Consider the following 17,823-nt stretch of genomic DNA (forward strand, 5'->3'; position numbering starts at 1 on the left):
CCCGATTCTACAAAACATACGGGAGTCTACTGGCCCCCCTCTTGTTGAAATCCTTTAACTCTGTCTCGGACTTATGCCCATTCCCACAGCAGGCTCTACAAGCCATAATAACAGTTATCCCTAAACCAGGGAAAGACCACTCATCCTGCAGTAATTATCGCCCTATTTCATTAATAAATATAGACACCAAGATATTCGCCAAAATTCTGGCAACCCGCCTGAAACCGCTCATCCCAGCCTTAATTAATAAAGAGCAGACTGGATTTGTCCCAGGACGGGAGGCGAAAGATAATACGATCCGTTCTGTCTCCCTAATCTCTAGAGCCCGTCTCGCGGGGAGCCCCCTGTGCCTCTTGTCAGTAGATGCTGAAAAGGCGTTCGACAGAGTGCACTGGGGGTTCTTGGAAGCAACCCTTCGAAAAATTGGTGTGGGACCTAGGTGTCTGTCCTGGATTATGGCATTGTACCGACATCCCACAGCGTGTGTCAGAGTTAACGGATCTCTTTCCTCCCCCCTAAAAATCAACAATGGAACAAGACAGGGCTGTCCATTGTCCCCCTTCCTATACGTCCTGGTGATGGAGTCCCTGGCCAATGCCCTCAGAGCCAACCCCGATATACAAGGCTACAGAACAAGCGCATCAGAGCACAAATTGGCTCTGTTCGCGGATGACCTTCTGGTATATCTTACCAACCCGAGAATTGCCTTACCAGTAATTCTATCAGAACTTAGATGCTTTGGTCGGGTCAGTAACTTCAAAATTAACGCTCACAAGTCCGAAATTTTAAATATAACAATTCCATCAGATGAAGCTACGAGCCTAGAGTCCTCTTTCAACATAAAATGGAAGGGTGATCACATTTAACTACCTTGGAATCGCATTAACTAGCGACCCAAACGATCTCTTTAACCTAAATTACAAACCGATTCTGGCTAACTTAGGAAGGGACCTTTAAAAATGGCGCCCCCTTACCATCTCCTGGTTCGGGAGAATTAATGCTTTAAAAATGGACTCCCTCCCTAAGTTTCTATACCTCTTCACAACCCTCCCATTAAAGCTGCCTAAATCTTACTTTGATAAAATACACCAGATATCTCGCGACTTCGTCTGGGGTGGCTCCAGGCCCCGGGTGAGATTCAAGACTCTAATACGCCAAAAGAGAGATGGAGGAGTGGGCCTTCCAAGTTTCTCTTTATACCATAAGGCATCCATCTGCAATTGCATTCTGGACATCATTCACAATAGGACATCCAAGCTCTGGGTCGAACTCGAACACGAGAGTATCCCCTCGCAAATCATGGGCCTCTTCTGGCTCTCGCCAATCGCATCTCGCAGAGTCACACCTATACCACCTCTGACAGGTCGGCTACTGGACACCTGGAACAGTTTCGCAAATCGCTTTGGACTAGTTTCCAGACCAGGTCCCCTTACCCCCCTGTCAGGGAATCCAGAATTTCCCTTGCTAAACGAGAAGCTCTCCCAACTACCAGAGGGGACCTGTCCTCCCCTGCGAATTAGAGATGTCATTTCCACGTCAGGGGTTAAGCCTATGAATGAGATCCTGGGAGATGGGGTCTCCAGACCTGGAGCGTGGCTAAGATACCTTCAAATAAGACATTTTGTCCAGATCCAGGGACCCGTGGAAGCTCTCTGTTCTCCTCTTTCCCAGTTTGAGAAACTCTGTGTGGCTCACACGCCGATTAGGTCCGGGGTCTCGGTAATGTACATTCTCCTCGTGTCGGCAGAGACTCAAAATGATGCTGTAGCTTTTAAGGGGAAATGGGAGAGAGAGCTGGGGAAAACTTTCCTAGAGGAAGACTGGCTTAAGTCCTTTGTCTTAACCCACACTCTAACAACCTCATCTAAATTTCAAGAAACCAACTACAAACTACTCTCACAGTGGTACAGAACACCCACAACTCTGGCCAGGATGTATCCCCAGACCCCAGATACCTGCTGGCGCTGTTCCCGGGGAAGAGGTAGTCTCCTCCATATCTGGTGGGAGTGCCCTTTGGTCTCCCCCCTCTGGAGCGATATAACTAACCTCTATAACGCTATCTTCAGGGACTCGGTAGTCCTTACACCGGAGGCGGCACTACTATCTATACTCCCTGGCTCCATAACCAAAAACAAAAAAAGCCCATTCAAATTCTTCCTAATAGCCATGAGACAAATAATTCCACGGCTCTGGAAGTCTCCCCTACCTCCCTCAAGGATCCAATGGCTGGAGACTGTGGACCATATAGCACAAATGGAGGAAATAATGGCTCGAGACGAGAACAAAAGAGAGAGATACTACTCAATCTGGTCAGCTTGGATACTATTTCGCAATTCCAACGACCTAAAGACCTGGCTCCAATCGGGCGTTGTTCCAACCTGAATCCACTATCCCTAAGGTACACATTACTAACACAAGTTGCTTTAGTGTGGCCATTAGTGCTCCACACCCCCCTCCCTCACCCTGCCCCACTGACCCATCTCCCCCCCCCCCCCGTTCTGTCCTCTATTATCTATCTATTTCTTTCTCTTTTTCTTTCACTACTAATCTCCACTATGTTAATCTAGTTATTTCTTTCGCTAGTTTATACGAAATGTTATTTGAACGACATTTATGACAAAATGACGAAATGCACAAGAGCCATTGAAGCAATGTGTATATCAAGTTAATACGTTATTCTCTCGAAATTGTTCATGTGTGCAAACCCAATAAAAATATTTTGAACCATAAAACTAGAGTTATGTGATCGAGCTCCAGTCATGGAGTTTGGAAAAGTATGGAATCTTTCAAAATGCAAAAGAATTATGGGCAGCAGTACAACTTTTAGCAATGAAGTTTCACTCCGGTTTAGCAACTAACACTTTAACAGTTGTGAGGTTTCCAATGTACATAGAAGTTGTTACCAACTCATAGAAACCTAGAAAAAGTCCACATGGTCCATCTAGTCGCCCTTCTATTATTTCCTCTTCATTGCTCTTCTACTGCATAAATATATACTTCTCCCAGGCAGCTTGAATTCATTTATCACTGATTTTCCAACCACGTCTGCTGGATGTTTGCTCCGAGCATCGACTCTAAATTATTTTCCGAGGCTACATTCACACGAGCACAAAAATGAAGTGTATATGAGCTCCATTACTTCATACACCAGCGATGCTGCGAGGTAAAATAAATCGCTGCATGTCCTATTTTTTCGGGTCCCTCAGAACGCATTGTTTTCAATGGGAGAGTCAAACAAAAATCGCATGTAGTGTGATGTGCATTTGAGTGCAAAGTGCCGTTTCCCATTGAAATCAACAAGAAACACTTGCCAATCTTCCGACAAGCATGAAGCGAGTGCCGGAGGATCACAATTTCCCTGAAGTGATGCAAGGCGCCATTAAAACACATGTTGACAAGTGCAATATCAGATCGGGTTTCGTGGCCTGATATCACGCTCGCCCGTGTGAATGTAGCCCAACATGGATTCCTCCCAACTAATCTTAGATTTTGTCCCCTTGGTCTAGTGTTTCGCTTCCTAATAAAAAAAAACCACTTCCCTCCTGAATCTTGCTTATACCTTTAACATATATAAAAGGTTTGCATTATGTCCCAACCCCTCTCCATTCTTTTCTCCAGGCTAAAGAAATTAACCCTTTCCAATCCAATTCCAATAAAAATTTTAAAAAAAAGGAGGGGGGGGGGGGGGGGAAGAGAGCCAAAGAACAGCCTCATTTGTCATGGGGGGAGGGGGGGGGGTAAATGCAGCAAAAATCATTTCGGTAGCTGCTGGAAAAAAAGGGGGGGCATCAAGAAGCTCTGCTGTCGGAGCCTGTTCCACATTTGTGTGCACCAATCTGCACATTGGTGGCTCAGTGGTAAAATTCTCGCCTGCCATGTGTTTTGATTCCAATGCAGCGTATAGCTTTCTCTTTGTGCTATAGTAGTGAGCATAGCTGCCTTCCAAGTAGTTGGCCGGGGTTAAATCTCTCGCCAACGTATTCTCTCTCATTTGGGTGATGAATGAGTGGAACAGGTTGCCACGGAATGTGGCGAGTTCTCCTTCAATGGTCTTCAGAGGCCGGACAGACATCTGTCTGGGATGATTTAGTGATCCTGCACTGAGCAGGGGGGTTGGACCCGATGACCCTGGAGGTCCCTTCCAACTCTACCAGTCTGGGATTCTTAACGAATAGGCATGGAGCAGATCTTTAAAGGTATATTTAGGTATTAATAGGCAGTGGTTGATCTGTATGTATTGAAAATACTCCTAAGCGGTATAAAATATACTTGACATTATTTCTACAGTTTGCTTAATGAACAAACTTCTACTTGGAACCACCAATGAAATTCAGATGGAGACCGATCGGGAGGGAAGTATGGATTCAATACTAATTATTTTTCAGGTTAACTGCACCAGTTTGTGATAAGACAGTGATGGGCGTGACTACATGCGGTTTTACCCTTGCGTGTCTGGAATTTTGCTAGTGTTACCTCCTGCTGAGGATGCCCATATATTTCCTTTTGGGCCGAGTGACTAAACACTAAGTAGCATAGTTGGAAGCAGAAGTCTGAGTGGTTAAACTCCTCGAAATAAGGGTATATTTACACGGGACGAGAGTCGAACAAGTAAATAGCTGAAAAGAGCAATTATGGGGGACTGCCACCCAAAGCAAAAACATAGGACCAGACAGAGAAAGTGACTGAGGCCATCTCTACCTTGTCAGAGAGGTCTGTTTTTTAAAATCGCCTAAAGACCGAGCGACTGTTGGCCCATTTAAACTGGCAATCATTCATTAATCAACAACTGTGTGCTTATTCAGAAAGGAGGCGGGAAGAGTTAGCAATCATCACTACGATTGCTTGGACCACTGAGCGGCCTAACAGTTATCCTATGTAAAAGTACCCCAAGAATAAATTCGACCAAAGGAGGTGAAACTAGGCTGGACTTTACTGGGGGGGGAACGTATATAGTGTAGTGATCCACCGTAACCACAGGTGGATCGAAGAAGTGTGCATGCAACTTTTAGGTTTGTTGCCCATTTGATAACAATTTACCTGATATTAAAGCTGGATTTGATTAGCAAAAACCTACAAAACTATGTGTGAAAAAACACTGGGTGCAAATTGAATATTCTCTATTCGGCTATTAAAAACGTAACCAAGTGAATGCCGGGGGATTTTAATGATCGCCGTCGCCGATTGTTGCATTCAGTCATCTTGAATTTTTCTGAAATTACTGCGCTTCAGGATTTCCTCTTTATTTTTAACAGACTGGACAAGATCCTACACATTTTCTTTAAGAAAAAGCCAAAATGAAATTATCTAAAAGATGAAGTTAGGGCCTTTTAACTGAACTTGTCAAAAAAAATAATTTTAAATTAAGGGTTGTCTTCAGCGATGAAGCCAGGTTTAGTTTGGTCGCTGACGACGGCCGTGTTTATGTCTGTAGACTGAGGGGTGAGTACCTCAATCCTGCCTTTGCTGTGGAGCTGCACACTGCCTCCTGCTGGTGTGATGGTCTGGGAGGCCATCACATACGACAGTCGGTCACCCCTAGTAGTGGTACGAGGGACAATGACAGCTCAGCGATATGTTCAGGATATCCTGCAGCCACATGTGTTCCTCTCATGGTGGCTTCCAGGAGGATAATGCTCGGCCGCACACACAAGGGGGTCACAGGAAGCCCCCACAACATGGTCACACTTCTGGGGCTGTCCAGTCACCAGATTTATCACATGGGACCATCTGGTATGCCAACTCCAATCACCTATGAGTTTGCATGACTTAGAGGCTAAGTTACAGCAAATGTGGAGTGATATGCTGCAGAATACAATACAGAACCTGTATGCCTCTATGCCCGCCTGTATCACATCTTACATCTAAGCTAGAGGCCATCCAACAGGGTACTAGAGCCTCCATGCTCAACACGTATCACATCTTGAAACTAAGCTAGAGGCGGTACAACAGGGTACTAGAGCGTCCATGCCCCCTGTATCACTTCTTGTATCCAAGCTAGTGGCTGTACAACAGGGTACTACAGCTTCCATGCCTGCCCCTATCATATCTTGTATCCAAGATAGAGGTGGCCAAACAGGGTACTAGAGCCTCCCTACAAGAGGTTGGTTCTCCACAATAAATTCTCCATTTGCTCTGATAGTGTAATCACTTACTTATAACAATGTTACAATCACACAGAGAAAGTTTAATTTCATCCGACAACTTCTTTTAAAAAGGTAGGGACTTTTTTTTTCCTTTGACAATTAGTGTAATTATACCTGGCAAGCATGAATGTCATAATGAATGAAAATTAAAAAGGAAGAGAGAAGCATTTGGAGCTGCAAATACCTGAATGTCTTGAATATCGTTCGTCACTGCTTTCAGATCTTCGCTTGTGTTCATGTTTATGTGATTTCTGCAACAAATTAAAAAGTATTTCATTTAATATAGTGTAACTAAAGTCTCAAATAAGGAAGATGGAACAACACCTTGTAAGTACATTACAAGATTGAGGATACACACATAGGTTGCTCGATGAACATAAGTATTGTGAACAACAGTTTATGCCCGGAAATAGAATAAATACAGATAATTACCTTTTAAAAATGTACCTTTAAGACATTTTTGAAGCAACCACCCAGCTAAGCAGCTGCCTCAAGCAGCAGTTCCAAAGCTTTGCTTTTATAACAGCCGGGACATAATAAACCTTACTTATTGTATGACTGATGTCATTGTGAGGAGTCCCATGGTCACGTGTCATCTGCTGCCAACTTTATAATAGAGTTGTCACCTTTCATTCTAGCCCTGTGCATTATTAGGTCAGCCTATAAGGAGTGTTCAGGAGCGAGGTTGTAATACCGATTTAGATCTATATACCCACACAGGACTCTTATGAACCCTTAGGAACTGGCTGGATATCTGAAGGGATTACAAAAAATGTGGTCCAATTGCGCAGGCTAGAAATGGGACCTCTATAAAGAACTAAATTAGAGGCTGTTCTCCTCACGTTTCAGCCATCCGCCAAGCGTATACGTTTTAATTAAAAACACACTTCTTAACATACCAATTGATTTTAACTGGTGAAACGCAGTTCCATAGTGCCCACTTGACTAGGTTTGTCCTCCCTTACATTTGTGTGTGGCTCTTCTTGTGGGATAATAATGGGCAACTTCTCTGCCCAAGAAAACTAAAAGGATGAAGACCTATTTGTCCAAACTGCCGGCATGATGTTATAGAGCCGGAGGAGCCGAGCGGATGGATATATAGCTGTATGGGGAAAGGTTCATTTCCCTGTCAGCAGAGTTGGTCGCCCACTCGCCCTCTCCTCCTCCACTGGGCACTTGCCTTGTACTCTCCGGTGTAACAGGACGGAGCAGAGGGCTGTGGATTAGCAGGAGGAGTGGGGGAAATTGATTGTTTCTGGGTCCAGATACTTGCCCAATGCAAACCAGGCCAAATCGTCCCCGCAGCTTGTAATCAGGCAAGTGGCCTGTCTCTTCCGCTATCAATGGATGACACCAGTGGGCCGCGGTAACCCAACTTCATCTATTGACAGTGGAAGTAGATAGTGCTGTCCATACTGCAGCGGCCTGGCATGCAATGGTAGCTGTGCCTGCGGTACCAAACCAGGCCGCTGCAGTGTTGACAGTAGTATCTTCTTCCAGTGCCATCAGCGAGAGGATCAGACGATCGGCCATAGTATGAACTGCAATAACTTCAGCGGTATTTAGGGGTTTTGTTTTTACAGCTTCTGCCACCATCTTCTCACCCCATAACACTTACATCTTTTCCATCAATCGACTGATGTGAGGGCTTGTTTTTAAAAGGGCAAGCTAGAATTTCTATCGGTACCATTTTGGGTTACTTGTGACCGATCGCCTTTTATTCACTTTTTTCTTTGAGACGAACTAAATGAGTACAATTCTGGCATTCATTGTGTAATATAAAGAATGCAGCATTTTATTTACCGTTTAAGGTTTAAATGGGAGGAGGTGTAAATGACAAGAAATGAAAAATGGAACAACTTCTTGGATGCAACTTATTATTATTATTGGCTTCTCTTATCAACTTTCAAAAAAATCATACGTTTTATTTTTCCATCAGCGCAGTTGTCCGAGAGCTTGGCTTCTTGGAGGATGAATTAGATTTTTCAATGGTACAACTTAAATGTACCGTATTAGATGCTGAAAAAAACTTAAGAGGAATGAAATTGAAAAAAAAAAAACATGCAATTTTTTCCATTTTAGGGGAGCTATTGTTTTTACGGCGTATGCACTGTGGCAGAAACAACAGAATAAATTAATTCTGTGGGCCAGTGCCATCACGCCGATACCAAATTTATTTAGTTTTTTTGCTGTGCTAGTTTAAAAAAAATAAAAATAAAAAAATTATATATATATATATATATATATATATATATATATATATATATATATTTTTTTAGTTTTTTCTGCCGCCATAAAAAACAAGAAAAAGAAGTCAGTGGTGCTGTGTGAGGGCTCGTTTTTGTCAGGACAATCTGTAGTTTCCATTGGTACCATTTTGTGGTGCATGCTACTTTTTGATCACTTTTTTATTAACATTTATTTTCTGGGTGGCCCCAAAAAATAAAATAAAATAACGCAACTCTGACACTGCATACTTTTTTTTCTTACGACGTTCACCGCTTGGGATAAATAACGCGTAATTTTGATAGATCACATTTGGTTTTGACGGGTCCATAAAATTCAGGTTTTTTTTAAGGTTTTAATTTTTCCATTTTAACCCTTTCCAATCCACTATCTGACGTCTGAAAACATTCTGATGGAAGGCTGTACAGCTCCGATATCGGAAGACGTCTGGCAGGGTATTCTTACTGTATATTACTGGCCGCTCGGTTATCTGGGGCCTCTCCAGCATGTCCCATAGTGCAGTACTGGCTCTAGCCAGCAGATGGCGCCCTTGTATAATGGCAGAAAGAGAAAGGGCCCTAGGAAACCCTGAATCCAAAATTGGATTGCAAAGGGTTAAATATGGGAAAAGGAGTGTTTTATTGGTTCAAGAAATTTTAATTAAATTTTCCAACATACAAAATGATAAAACATCCATAAAAGAAATTGGGATAAACTTTTTTTAACTTTAAAACCCTTTTTTCCAACAATATTAAAGAAACTAACACTGTACTGCACACAGCTGTGGTATTCTTAAAGGGGTTGTCTCATGAAAGCATGTGGGGTATACACTTCTGTATGGTCATATTAATGCACTTTGTAATGTACATCGTGCATTAATTATGAGCCATACAGAGGTTATTCACTTACCTGTTCCGTTGCTGGCGTCCTCGTCTCCATGGATCCGTCTAAAATCGCCTCTTCTGGCGATTTTAGACGCGCTTGCGCTGTGCGGTCTTCTCCCTTCTGAATGGGGCCGCTCGTGCCGGAGAACTGCTCCTCGTAGCTCCGCCCCGTCACGTGTGCCGATTCCAGCCAATCAGGAGGCTGGAATCGGCAATGGACCTCACAGTGAAGATCCCGGCGGCCATCTTACTAAGGTCAGTAAGAAGAAGGAAGAAGTCGCCGCAGCGCGGGGATTCGGGTAAGTACTACCTGGTTTTTTTTTTAACATATGCATCGGGTTTGTCTCGCGCCGAACGGGGGGCCTATTGAATTAAAAAAAAACCCGTTTCGGCGTGAGACAACCCCTTTAAACTTTAAGAAAACAATTGTAAAGGAAATGTAAATCATAAAAACCTACATATCTTGGATTAGTGCTCCAATTAAACATATCCATTGCAACTTCCAACTCCTCAGTCAGATTCTTCACGAGGTCTGCCTCTTCTTCGGATGTAATCACAAGTGTTTCCTATTAAAAACATTACAAGCTATTAAACTACTTCCAATATTTCCAAAGACATAGATGCTCAAATATAAAAGTTCTGGAAAAAGACATGCCCAAAACAAAACACGACCATCTATGTCTGAGGGACGGTCTGCTTGTAAGCTTTACATTAAAGGGGTTATCTGGGACGGGAGTACTAATGTCATAAATATGTGGAACTTGGGTAGCGATGACCTATCCTTCCGATACACCATCAATATCAGACCACTGGAGGCCGACTACCAGCAACCCGCGGTTCAGCTGTTTTGAGAGGGTGGAGCTCGGACGAGCACTGGTGCCTTTTCATTGTATACTAGGCACAGAGCCTTACATTTTGTAGTGGCCATGCCGGGTATTGCGGCTCAATCCTATTCACTTGAATGGGCTGGGGCTGCTGAAAGGCCATGTGAAGGCCCAAGTCCTGCAGCCTTTTCAAACAGTTGATCAGTGGGATGCTAAGAGTCTGCTCCCCACCAACCCAATATTGATAACCTATCCCCCTAAACATGGGCCATCAGTATCCAAAATGCCGAAAACCCCCTTAAAAAGGGAAGTACAGCACAATCAGTACAATGGCACCATGTAAAGTAACACTAGAAAAGGTTCTTACCAGATATTGCAATACTTTTTTCTTCTGCTCTTTATATGCTGACAGCTGAAAGAAAAATACATTTGAACAGCGGCAAAGTTTTACTTGACTTTAGGAGTTAGGAATGTTTTGTGTCCCAGTTTATTAGCCCTTTCAATCACATGTTAATGACCCGTGTGATCACTTATAATAGCAGCAGCTTTTCAAATGCTATCTTATCACAGTCAGATTAGAAGTAAACAAATATATTTTCTGTTCTAGTACGTATTTGTATGGCTGGGTTCACACAGGGCTGATCTGCACCGGTTTTGCCGCAGAAGAACTGCTTCTGCGGCAAACCGCTTCAAAGGTTAATTTGGGCTTGCGGATTTTGCTGCGGATTTTCGTGCGGAAAAATCCGCGTTTTTTTTTCCCGCAGCGCTTTTTTACCTTTTGTCACGTATTTGGTGCAGTTTTGGCGGCATCCATAGAGGTCTATGGACAAAAAAGCGCTGCGGAAAAGACCGTAGAATGAACATGCTGCATCTTTTTAAACCGCGCCGCAGTTGCATTTCCGCACTGCGGCTGTGCGGAAAAAATCCGTCCTGTGAGAACAGCTTTTTGGAAAACCTCATTTGTGCTGCATTGCACTGCAAACGCAGCGGTTTTGCCTCAGTGAGGATATGCAACGGCAATCCGCGGCAAAACTGCAGCAAATCAGCCCTGTGTGAACCCAGCCTATAAGGTACAGATGTAGCAAATTTTAATCTCTTAGGGAAATTGTAATACATTTGAGAATATAAAACTCAGAGGAGCAGTGAAGTTGCTGGTACTTCTTGTCCTTCTGTAGTCACTAGAGATGAGCGAGCGTACTCGGAAAAGCACTACTCGCTCGAGTAATTTGCTTTATCCGAGTATCGCTGTGCTCGGGTCTGAAGATTCGGGTGCCGGCACGGAGCGGGGAGCTGCAGGGGAGAGCGGGGAGGAACGGAGGGGAGATCTTTCTCTCCCTCTCTCCCGCCTGCTCTCCCCTGCGACTCACCTGTCAGCCGCAGCGGCACCCGAATCTTCAGGGACGAGCACAGCGATACTCAGATAAAGCAAATTACTCGAGCGAGTAGTGCTTTTCTGAGTACGCTCGCTCATCTCTAGTAGTCACTACAGCATGCAGCGCACACAACGCTTCAAGGGCTTTTCAGATCTTATAATTCACTGACAGACTTGTGGCGAGCTGGTATCTCTTGGAATATCACTTATATGTGTATAAAAATATATGTAACATAGTATATTAGGCTGAAGGAAGACAATGTCCATCCAGTTCAGCCTGTTTCCACACACCCCTCCCTTCCCCATTGTTGGGCCAGAGGAAGGCAAAAAGCCTCCAATGAAGCAGAAGCAACTTCAACCCACGTGAATGACCTCCAACCCGAATGAATGACGGGTGAGAGCTGCCTGTGATTGGCTGAGCACCTCAGCCAATCACATTCAGCTCTTTCAGCAGGCAGGAATTTTAAATCCCTGGCTGCTGATAGATCAGCACCACAGTGCAGGGGACAGCAGGAGAAGAGGCGGCTGTGCCTCAGCAGCTGAAGCAAGGTGAGTATCTATTTTTTTTGTTTTTTTTTAAACCCCTTTGATTTTCAGGGAAGGGCTTATATTTAAATCCCTTCCCTGAAATCAATTGCGGGCAGCAGAATCCTCTACCGCAGCTGACATGTGTGACAGCTGCGGTAGAGAATTAAAGAATTCCTACAGCAGCAGAGAATTCTTTTAACTAGCGGGGATCACGGCAGTGGCGGACAGGTAAGGGTGCGTGTGTGTGTATATAATATAAAAACTTTCTCTTTCAGGGAAGGGCTTATATGTAAGGCCCTTCCCTGAAAAAGAATGCAGAGGGCCGGCGGACCATTGTTTTCAATGGAGCCGCCAGCAGCACCTGCGGCTCCATTGAAGAATGCATGCATTCCAAATGGTGCACGCATGTCCTATCTTTGCAGGCACACACCTGTAAAGCACGGACATGAGCATGCACCATAGGGAATGCAATGTTGCAAAAACACGCTCGTCTGAAGCCACCCTAAAGATGGGTCATTAATAGCTAAATGCCAAGCAGTGTTTTGTGAGCATCTTGCAATCTACTCATTTTAGGTCATTCAGCATTTATAGGTTTAGCCTATGTTTGTCTCATCTTCTAGTGATGGAACGTGCCGCGTAGAGTTATTCCTAAGAGGCGGCTGATGTCCAACAGTGCCATCCTTCACCCATTGCTATCCGTTAAATAGATGCCATGATAGCTTAATAGTGGCGTACTTCACCTATAGACATGTTTTAAGGATAGTATGGGTGGCGGATGTAACTGTTGGGTATCCATTAAGCCTGCGTAAACAGCCTTAGCCGACCACTGCAGTAACATGCTAAGCATCCCTGCAATCTCCCACCTAGAAATAAGGCCTATATTTTTAATAGTATACCTAAAAAAAGCGGTAATGTATTCCCTGAAATTTAAAAAAAAAATAAAAAATTACCTTCCTCTTACGTTCCTCCAATCTAAAGTTAAAAACAAAATACATTTTAATCATTAGAATGTTAAAACAGAAAGCACGGGCAATAGATAAAGCCAAGTCATCCCCTATCCACAGGAACATTTCTGGACACCCCTACCCAACATGCATGCTGCTGCTCCAGTCATTTCTATGGGAGGGTCAGAGGTAGCAAGCTCGATGGTGGGCTGGGTAGGGATTTTTAAAACCACATCCATATGTAGCTGAAACTATCTGCTTGGATTTTAGGGTGCGCTGCCATTATGGGACTAGCACAGAATATCATGATGCAAAGAGTACAATATTCAGCAAAATCCACATGTAACATGTGCCAATATGCCCCAGAAGACTATGGCACATCTGAACCCACCCTAAATCCTGCCCCCCCATTGAGAACTATTCCATCATGGGTTTGTGCCTACCAGCGATATACTACATTATTTCAGAGCCAGGTTCGGAGATATCTGCCACTGCATTGCAACGCTGCAGAGAAACTGACCTTAAAGGGGTTGTCTCGCGAAAGCAAGTGGGGTTATACACTTCTGTATAGCCATATTAATGCACTTTGTAATGTACATTGTGCATTAAATATGAGCCATACAGAAGTTATTCACTTACCTGCTCCGTTGCTAGCGTCCCCGTTGCCATGGTTCCGTCTAACTTCGGTGTCTTCTTGCTTTTTTAGACGCGCTTGCGCAGATGCATCTTCTCCCTTCGGCTGGTCTTGGAAGCATCGGCGTTTTGGCTCCGCCCCCTTGTACGCATCATCGCGTAGCTCCGCCCCATGACGTGTGCCGGTTCCAGCCTCCTGATTGGCTGGAATCGGCACATGACGGGGGCGGAGCTACGCGATGACGCGAAAAGGGGGCGGAGCCAAAACGCCGATGCTTCCAAGACCAGCCGAAGGGAGAAGATGCATCTGCGCAAGCGCGTCTAAAAAAGCAAGAAGACGCCGAAGTTAGACGGAACCATGGCGACAGGGATGCTAGCAACGGAGCAGGTAAGTGAATAACTTCTGTATGGCTCATATTTAATGCACGATGTATATTACAAAGTGCATTAATATGGCTATACAGAAGTGTATAACCCCACTTGCTTTCGCGAGACAACCCCTTTAATGAGAATTTTCCCCATTTAAGGGGAAAAAAAATCCTTCCCGTCTCCAACCTAGCAGGAACTGGCACCAGCACTTGCCCATGACCAACGACCCACCCGAAACCTGCTTACCTAAAAGAACCAGTACCAAAAATAATCTCAGTACATAAATATAGCTAGAGCAGCTAGACCCAGCTAAATCCAAACGATCGGCCCGCTCACAGTGGCTCGTCACTTCCCAGAATGCACCAGGAATATGCAAAATTATCCTCCCGGAGCTCCAACTCCTGGTATCTCGCGCACACTACCAGTAAGGTAGGTTTCAATGAGGATTTGATTAGAACCCCAGTCTCCGCATGTCTCCCATGTTGAAGGCAGCATTCTTAGCCACTACATTATGCAGCCACCATTTTTATTTTTTTTTTCTAATAAATGGAATTTTATATCCAGGGAGTGCTGGAATCTATTTTCAGTGTGGAACCCCTCAGTATTCCACTCTCCACAGCTGCCGGCCCCCTAAATCAGTGCAACCTGCCAGTTTTGTTGGTAACACACCAAGGTGTTCCATCTCCATCACAGCAATCTGTCCCTACTGGCCCTTCTCATCAGCACTGCACACCAACGGCTCATCCGCCCCTCCTGTTTCCAGCCAGTCACTCCACAGCGCAGAGAGAAGGAAGCAGGATGGAAGCTCTGGTTTGGGCGCCGTTCCGATCAGCACTCCCAGCAATCACGTGGCAGAGGAAACAGGAGGAGCTGTAGTGTCGGCCGTAAACACCTGAAAAAGCTACTCCTCCCGGTGGCCCCAGTACAGTGACATGTATAGCAATGTCAGCGCTACATAAGCAGCCGGCAACGAAAAACATTATGCAACTGATATGCTTGAGCACTAGAGCAGTTTTTTAGTCAAGAGTTAAATGAATATATTTAGGAAAAAAAAACCACTTACTTTTCTTGCCTCATGATACCGAATTTCCAAAACTCTAAAAAAAAAAAAAAAAAAGCTGTGAAAAAAATCTGCAGACTTACAGAAACCTTCAATTAACAAGTCTGAGCCCAACAGCCATTAACAATCAAGTCTGTAAACGCTGAAGATCTTTAAAACCCGAGTACAATACCGCGTGTATGTTAGTAATGGGCAATTTACACGGAGCAATTACGTGAAAATGCAACCCCCCCTCCCCCCCAAAAAACGCTCACTATTCGTTCACTTGTCTTCATCTCCGACTTCTCATTACGTGTAAACGCTCCCCACTTAACATAGAAGGCGAAGCGCTGAGCGAAAAGCCCGCGGTCCAGCAGAGAGTCTTTCAGTGTAAAATCTGAGCCGAACCTTTTCTTCCGAGCGGGCAGGTACTCGCTAAGGGCAATGCTTGATCGACTAATTGCCCTTAGCGAGTATGCTCGCTCATCTCTATTATCTACCTTTACACACAGTAGCTGCAATCCTCTGAACTAGTTGGCATGTATGCTGAATCACGTACATTATATGAAGCCAGAGACATAGTAATTCTACTCTTACTGATTTTGAGTGCTTCATTAATGAAAAATAGGTTTAGAATGTTAATATTTTAATTACTTACCACTTTTACCAATTCCAGAGGTGCAGTTCTCCAAAGCCTATGAAAGCAGGAAAGGAAATTAACCACCAATAGAAAAAAATAAGAGTCTTGCTAGTAAAGCTGAAAAAGCAAATAAAGTAGTGAAACAGAGTAGGATATGAATCACATTGTTTCCAGGTTCTTGAGCAGATATCGGAAATAAAGTGAATTTATATTTAAACTGAAAGAGCGACTAAACTTCTAAAAACTTTTTTTGTTACATAAACCAATAGTACAAGTGAATAGAAGAAAACGTAATACGCTATTAGAGATAAAGGTCTCTCCACTTAGACTGACGATTGCGGTAGGGTCGCAGGGTGGACGGCTTCCATTGACTTCAATGGAAGCCGTCTGCACGAAGGCCACACAGAATCGCAATCGATTTCCGCTCGTGGAGAGGAAATAGTGTTTTGCTATAGCATGCCATGGGCGGCATTTGTTGCGGAATCTGGAAGCGGACACCCGCTCCAGATTCTGCAATGCAAATCCGCTCGTGTGCTGAAGGCCTTAAAAAGAGTATGTGGATTTTGCTGCATGGTTATAGAAGTATTAGGATGTCCAGTAAATCAAGAGGGTATTGCCATAGACTTTTCTGGCATATCCACAGGATTTACCATAAATGTTTGATAAGTGGAGAGCCTAAAGTCAAGACCTGCACCTAACTTGAATTAGGGCCTCCACCGGCCCGAATGTGGTGGCCAGGAAAACAAATAGCCAAACACCCTGTACTATGCTGCTTCTGTAACTCCCATGGAAGTCAATGGGAGTTACACTAACAGTCCACCTAACAAGCTATACTGTTTCTGTAGCTCGAAAGCTCCAGAAATAGCTTCCCTTGCCGAGCTACGCGGGTTCCATATTGAGCATTAACTTCTTGAAGTTACGGAAACAGTGAAGCTTTGCAGAACCCTGCTGTTTACGTAATTCTGGGCCAACCTTGTAATGAAAACACATTTTTAAGTTAACTTCCTATCCCCAGGATAAAAGATAACACTATGATTGGTCCCCCTGCATGAATGTTGTTGCAGCCATCAAGCATGCACACCACCACTGTATTCATTTCAATGGGATTACCGGAGATGGCCAAGTGCTTGGACTCTGCCATTTCCTACAGGTTTCATTGAAACGAATGGAGTGTCTAACCAACTGCAGGATATGAAGATGCAGGATAGAAAACAGTCATTGTATGGCATACTGAGGCACTTATTTTCCATGGTCTGCAAAAATTTTTATATTTTTTTAAAAATACCCAGACATTGCATTCATCACACTAGTGCTTTCTTTTCTTTGATCAGACCCCTTTCTGTTTGTGACCGCCACCGCCGATCCATTATTTATCTTGTGAACACTGATGGTCCCGATGGATTGCCCCCCTTGTGTTGGTCCTATAATGAACTGTGTTTTACTTTGTCATCAAGTCTGGCTGCTCGCAGTTAGGGCAGCACGATCTTGTCAACAGTTTTCCTTTAAGAATGTTGCCTATTTTGGGCTTAAAGTGTTATTTGCATCTGCGATTCATCCTGTGTATATGTTATAAAGGTCTACAAGATGCAAGTCCTACCTCTGGGACCTGCATCTATCTCGAGCTCTGGCCCAGCTCATTCTTGAGCTCTGTCATTGGCTGCAGTAGCCTGTGATGTCCCATACATCGGCTGCTGCAACCTGTAAACAATACATCAGAGGAGACCCGGAGAAGTCGAGAAACATGTAGGGAGCAGGGAGAGGGGAGTATAAGCTTTTTATTATTTTGCCATTTTTACAAAAAAAAGTTTCTCTCTAGTTCCATCCCTTTAAAAAAAAAAAAAAAAAAAAAAGTCCATTCGGTTTACCTTAAACGTTCACTTGATGAATGCAGATAAATCACTTACGTTTGCAGTGAGACTGCTCTCTTCCCTTTCCACTTTAAAAGCTTGTTCCCTGGCAAATTTTTTTTTAGCTTTATATGAGTGCAGATTTTGGTATGTAGGAATGAGGTGTTTGTAGTAGGCTCTCTGAAAATATAAATCAAATACAACTATAAAAACTGAAATCATCTAAAAGAGTACAAGGCACATTTTATACTTAAAGTCTTTTCTCATTAAAGTGATGTAATCTTCCCATGATATGCCCCCCCCCCCCCCCCCCCTGACACGGGTGACCCATCTACTGAAATGATACACAACCTTTTCTTGTTCCGGTCTGAGGG

At 43.9% G+C, this 17,823-nt stretch overlaps 1 protein-coding gene across 2 annotated transcripts in view; it reads right to left on the bottom strand.

Moving 5' to 3' along the window:
* Window positions 1–17,823, bottom strand: part of LOC136578996 (uncharacterized) — a 46,747-nt gene that overhangs the window by 10,258 nt on the left and 18,666 nt on the right. For both annotated transcript variants that reach the window (XM_066579236.1, XM_066579237.1), the window contains 7 exons: window positions 17,507–17,629; window positions 15,621–15,657; window positions 14,987–15,020; window positions 12,928–12,949; window positions 10,445–10,489; window positions 9,712–9,819; window positions 6,328–6,394 (listed from right to left, as the gene is read on the bottom strand). In XM_066579236.1, coding sequence (XP_066435333.1) covers window positions 6,328–6,394; window positions 9,712–9,819; window positions 10,445–10,489; window positions 12,928–12,949; window positions 14,987–15,020; window positions 15,621–15,657; window positions 17,507–17,629 — 436 coding nt within the window. The remainder of the gene's footprint in view (window positions 1–6,327; window positions 6,395–9,711; window positions 9,820–10,444; window positions 10,490–12,927; window positions 12,950–14,986; window positions 15,021–15,620; window positions 15,658–17,506; window positions 17,630–17,823) is intronic.

The sequence above is a fragment of the Eleutherodactylus coqui genome, chromosome 9 (assembly GCF_035609145.1).
Source record: "Eleutherodactylus coqui strain aEleCoq1 chromosome 9, aEleCoq1.hap1, whole genome shotgun sequence".
Classification (NCBI taxonomy): domain Eukaryota; kingdom Metazoa; phylum Chordata; class Amphibia; order Anura; family Eleutherodactylidae; genus Eleutherodactylus; species Eleutherodactylus coqui.